The sequence below is a fragment of the Lepidochelys kempii genome, chromosome 9 (genome assembly GCF_965140285.1).
Source record: "Lepidochelys kempii isolate rLepKem1 chromosome 9, rLepKem1.hap1, whole genome shotgun sequence".
In the NCBI taxonomy this organism is placed as follows: domain Eukaryota; kingdom Metazoa; phylum Chordata; order Testudines; family Cheloniidae; genus Lepidochelys; species Lepidochelys kempii.
The window spans coordinates 72,302,730-72,308,461 of NC_136388.1; the positions used below are offsets into that span (position 1 = coordinate 72,302,730).

The window sequence follows — 5,732 nt, forward strand, 5'->3', positions numbered from 1 at the left end:
GTTTGTTCCATTCACCACCAGGCCCAGACAAAGCCCGTGAGGGAGGAGAGGTAGAGTTAGGGCTCTGCTCTGCCTCTGCCCCACCCTCTGTGGGACGTCTAGCACCACTAGCAATGCTAACAATCCTCCCGGCACTCATGGGATGCAGGCACCAGGAATCTTGCTAAAGAATTCTTGGCTGCTGAAAACCTTTGTAATACTTCTCCAGTGCCACAAAATTTACTTTCCAAAAAACAGGATCTGCTGAAAAAAGGACCAGGATTAGGAACCTCAGCTGGATGCAGTGTTTAGGGCCAATCAGAGGGTGGGGGGAGGAGGGCCATTTGGTCTGGGCCTCAAGCTCAAAGGGGGCCTCAAATTTAAACACTGGTTAATTTTTTGGTATTTGGTAAGTTTTGCAACTTGTTTTTATGCGCATCCCATAAAAGAGAGAGGCTAGAAAAGCATTTGTTAAATAAAATATTCAAATTATGTGTCTCACTTTTTTTGTGCCTTATTTTGTTTTCATGTGTCGTCATTTTTTATTTTTATTATGGCTAGGCGCCTCAAAAAGCTGGAAGTGGCCCAGGCCTGTCTGGACCTCTGAGAGGGCCTGGCAGTGTCGGAGCAGGACCAAATATATTTTAAAGTGCCATCATTTTAATTAAGCTCTGCTTATGCTACAGGAGTTTATAGATTATTTTTTAAAGAGTTTACTCTCCAGCTGTGTGTTCCTCTCACAACTTGATATTAAATCTTCTCTTCTTTAATCTGCTTTTAACATTTAAAGAAGGCTTCATAATTTACTCCAGTTTCCAAATCTGGATTTGATATTGCTGGCATTAAAACATAAGATTTAATTGCTAATCTGAAAAAAGAAGAAAGAAAGCAAAACACAACACTATAAAATAAAAACTAAAATAAAATCACTCAATGGACATTGTTTGCTGAAGTTAATTTGCATTATTGTTAACGTGTCAGCACACATATAAGTCTTATTTTACCAATCTGCAGCAGATAGGTACAATTAGACTGGCTTCTTGAGTGGACAAAGACAACAGCCAACTCTTCACATGGTACATCTGTTTGTTTTTTAAACGCTTAATAAAAGGGTCTCCTCTACACTCCAGCAAGGCATGACTCTGAAACAGGAAATCTGGCACCCAAGCATAATGTTTGCAGTTTCTGAATATTTCCAGTTTACAGAATTTCTCATGGCTACATCAGATATGATCAAAACACCAATCCTTCTTCTGGCAAAATTCCCATCCAAGTCAGTTCCCTTCAGACCCTGAGGTAGATTGTGTCCCCTTGTGGTAAAAACCCATGCAAGGTAGCTTAGGAGGGGTTCCCATTGTTTTCTCCAAATTCTTCAGATGCAAGGGGAGGCATGCAGTTTCCCTATTGTAGGATGCACAGTGGTTCAACCACCAAAAATGCAGATGACTCCAGGATCTGTATGAGATTTGGATGGTTCTCCCAGAAGCCTAGGGCTTCTGTACTGACTCCAGGAACCCCTGTCTCTCTGCTCTCCTCTAACATCATAGTTCAATAGAACTGTGCAGCCAGCGCTTCTTCAACGGCCAGTACCCCAAGGAGCCCTTGAAGAGGACTTTCTGATGAGATGCTACAGAAAAGGTGATACAGCCTAGGTCATTACCTTTTCAGTAGAGTTCCTGCGGGGTTCTAGAGGGTTGATGTATATTTCCCACCCCATCTTGCCCCTCCCACCATACAGAGCCCAGATTCACTTAGAACATAAAAATGGCCATACTGGGTCAGACCAAAGGTCCATCCAGCCCAGTATCCTGTCTACTGATAGTGGCTAATGACAGGTGCCCCAGAGGGTGTGAACCTAATAGCTAATGACCAGTGATCTCTCTCCTGCCATCCATCTCCACCCTCTGACAAACAGAGGCTAGGGACACCATTCCTTACCCATCCTGGCTAATAGCCATTAATTGATTTAGCTTCTGTGAATTTGAGTTCTCTTTTAAACCCTGTTATAGTCCTAGCCTTCACAACCTCCTCAGGCAAGGAGTTCCCCAGGTTGACTGTGCACTTTGTGAAGAAGAACTTCCTTTTTTCTGTTTTAAACCTGCTGCCCATTAATTTCATTTGGTGGCCCCTAGTTCTTATATTATGGGAACAAGTAAATAGCTTTTCCTTATTCACTTTCTCCACAGCACTCAAGATTTTATATACCTCTATCATATCCCCCCTTAGTCTCCTCTTTTCCAAGCTGAAAAGTCCTAGCCTCTTTAATCTCTCCTCATATGGGACCCGTTCCAAACCCCTAATCATTTTAGTTGCCCTTTTCTGAACCTTTTCTAATGCCAGTATATCTTTTTTGAGATGAATGGACCACATCTGTATGCAGTATTCAAGATGTGGGTGTACCATGGAATTAGATAAGGGCAATGAGATATTCTCCATCTTATTTTCTATCCCTTTTTTAATGATTCCTAACATTCTGTTTTCTTTTTTGACTGCCGCTGCACACTGTGTGGACATCTTCAGAGAACTATCCACGATGACTCCAAGATCTTTCTTCTGATTTGTTGTAGCTAAATTAGCCCCCATCATATTGTATGTATAGTTGGGGTTATTTTTTCTAATGTGCATGACTTTACATTTATCCACATTAAATTTCATTTGCCATTTTGTTGCCCAATCACTTAGTTTTGTGAGATCTTTTTGAAGTTCTTCACAGTCTGCTTTGGTCTTAACTATCTTGAGCAGTTTATTATCATCTGCAAACTTTGCCACCTCACTGTTTACCCCTTTCTCCAGATTATTTATGAATAAATTGAATAGGATTAGTCCTAGGACTGACTCTTGGGGAGTACCACTAGTTTCCCCTCTCCATTCTGAAAATGTACCCTTTGTTCCCTCTCTTTTAACCAGTTCTCAATCCTTGAAAGGATCTTCCCTCTTATCCCATGACAACTTAATTTACATAAGAGCCTTTGGTGAGGGACTTTGTCAAAGCCCTGGTCTACACTAGGACTTTAGGTCGAATTTAGCAGCGTTAAATCGATTTAAACCTGCACCCGTCCACACAATGAAGCCCTTTATTTCGACTTAAAGGGCTCTTAAAATCGATTTCCTTACTCCACCCCTGACAAGTGGATTAGCACTTAAATCGACGTTGCCGGCTCGAATTTGGGGTACTGTGGACACAATTCGATGGTATTGGCCTCCGGGAGCTATCCCAGAGTGCTCCATTCTGACCGCTCTGGACAGCACTCTCAACTCAGATGCACTGGCCAGGTAGACAGGAAAAGAACCGCGAACTTTTGAATCTCATTTCCTGTTTGGCCAGAGTGGCAAGCTGCAGGTGACCATGCAGAGCTCATCAGCACAGGTGACCATGATGGAGTCCCAGAATCGCAAAAGAGCTCCAGCATGGACCGAACGGGAGGTACGGGATCTGATCGCTGTTTGGGGAGAGGAATCCGTGCTATCAGAACTCTGTTCCAGTTTTCGAAATGCCAAAACCTTTGTCAAAATCTCCCAGGGCATGAAGGACAGAGGCCATAACAGGGACCCGAAGCAGTGCCGCGTGAAACTGAAGGAGCTGAGGCAAGCCTACCAGAAAACCAGAGAGGCGAACAGCCGCTCTGGGTCAGAGCCCCAAACATGCCGCTTCTATGATGAGCTGCATGCCATTTTAGGGGGTTCAGCCACCACTACCCCAGCCGTGTTGTTTGACTCCTTCAATGGAGATGGAGGCAATACGGAAGTAGGTTTTGGGGACGAAGAAGATGATGATGAGGAGGAGGTTGTAGATAGCTCACAGCAAGCAAGCGGAGAAACCGGTTTTCCCGACAGCCAGGAACTGTTTCTCACCCTAGACCTGGAGCCAGTACCCCCCGAACCCACCCAAGGCTGCCTCCTGGACCCAGCAGACGGAGAAGGGACCTCTGGTGAGTGTACCTTTTAAAATGCTATACATGGTTTAAAAGCAAGCATGTGAAAGGATTACTTTGCCCTGGCATTTGCGGTTCTCCTAGATGTAGTCCTAAAGCCTTTGCAAAAGGTTTCTGGGGAGGGCAGCCTTATTTTGTCCTTCATGGTAGGACACTTTACCACTCCAGGCCAGTAACACATACTCGGGAATCACTGTAGAACAAAGCATTGCAGTGTATGTTTGCTGGCATTCAACCAAAATCCGTTCTTTATCTCTCTGTGTTATCCTCAGGAGAGTGAGATATAATTCATGGTCACCTGGTTGAAATAGAGTGCTTTTCTTCAGGGGACACTCAGAGGAGCCCATTCCTGCTGGGCTGTTTGCCTGTGGCTAAACTGAAATGTTCCCCGCTGTTAGCCACAGGGAGGGGGGAAGGTTGAGGGGGTAGTCACGCGGTGGGAGGAGGCAAAATGCGACCTTGTAACGAAAGCACCTGTGCTATGTATGTAATGTTAACAGCAAGGTTTACCCTGAAAGAGTGTAGCGACTGTTTTATAAAATGTGTCTTTTTAAATACCGCTGTCCCTTTTTTTTTCTCCACCAGCTGCATGTGTTTCAATGATCACAGGATCTTCTCCTTCCCAGAGGCTAGTGAAGCTTAGAAAGAAAAAAAAACGCACTCGCGATGAAATGTTCTCCGAGCTCATGCTGTCCTCCCACACTGACAGAGCACAGACGAATGCGTGGAGGCAAATAATGTCAGAGTGCAGGAAAGCACAAAATGACCGGGAGGAGAGGTGGCGGGCTGAAGAGAGTAAGTGGCGGGCTGAAGACAGGGCTGAAGCTCAAATGTGGCGGCAGCGTGATGAGAGGAGGCAGGATTCAATGCTGAGGCTGCTGCAGGACCAAACCAGTATGCTCCAGTGTATGGTTGAGCTGCAGCAAAGGCAGCTGGAGCACAGACTGCCACTGCTGCCCCTCTGTAACCAACCGCCCTCCTCCCCAAGTTCCATAGCCTCCACACCCAGATGCCCAAGAATGCGGTGGGGGGGCCTCCGGCCAACCAGCCACTCCACCACAGAGGATTGCCCCAAAAAAAGAAGGCTGTCATTCAATAAATTTTAAAGTTGTAAACTTTTAAAGTGCTGCGCTTAAAGTGCTGTGCGGCATTTTCCTTCCCTCCTCCACCACCCCTCCTGGGATACCTTGGTCGTCATCTCCCTATTTGTGTGATGAATGAATAACGAATGCATGACTGTGAAGCAGCAATGACTTTATTGCCTCTGCAAGCAATGATTAAAGGGAGGAGGGGAGGGTGGTTAGCTTACAGGGAAGTAGAGTGAACCAAGGGGCGGGGGGTTTCATCATGGAGAAACAAACAGAACTTTCACACCGTAGCCTGGCCAGTCATGAAACTGGTTTTCAAAGCTTCTCTGATGCGTACCGCGCCCTCCTGTGCTCTTCTAACCGCCCTGGTGTCTGGCTGCGCGTAACCAGCAGCTAGGCGATTTGCCTCAACCTCCCAACCCGCCATAAACGTCTCCCCCTTACTCTTACAGATATTGTGGAGCACACAGCAAGCAGTAATAACAGTGGGAATATTGGTTTCGCTGAGGTCTAAGCGAGTCAGTAAACTGCACCAGCGTGCCTTTAAACGTCCAAATGCACATTCTACCACCATTCTGCACTTGCTCAGCCTGTAGTTGAACAGCTCCTGACTACTGTCCAGGCTGCCTGTGTACGGCTTCATGAGCCATGGCATTAAGGGGTAGGCTGGGTCCCCAAGGATACATATAGGCATTTCAACATCCCCAACAGTTATTTTCTGGTCTGGGAATAA

General features: G+C 45.7%; 1 protein-coding gene across 1 annotated transcript; it reads left to right on the forward strand.

Moving 5' to 3' along the window:
• Positions 1 to 3,043: 3,043 nt before the first annotated feature.
• LOC140916943 (uncharacterized) lies at positions 3,044 to 5,079 on the forward strand. Its single transcript, XM_073358838.2, has 2 exons — positions 3,044 to 3,908; positions 4,497 to 5,079. Exons 1-2 carry the CDS (start codon positions 3,326 to 3,328, stop codon positions 5,015 to 5,017), a joined length of 1,104 nt encoding a protein of 367 aa, XP_073214939.2. The 5' UTR covers positions 3,044 to 3,325; the 3' UTR covers positions 5,018 to 5,079.
• The last annotated feature ends 653 nt before the right edge of the window (positions 5,080 to 5,732 follow it).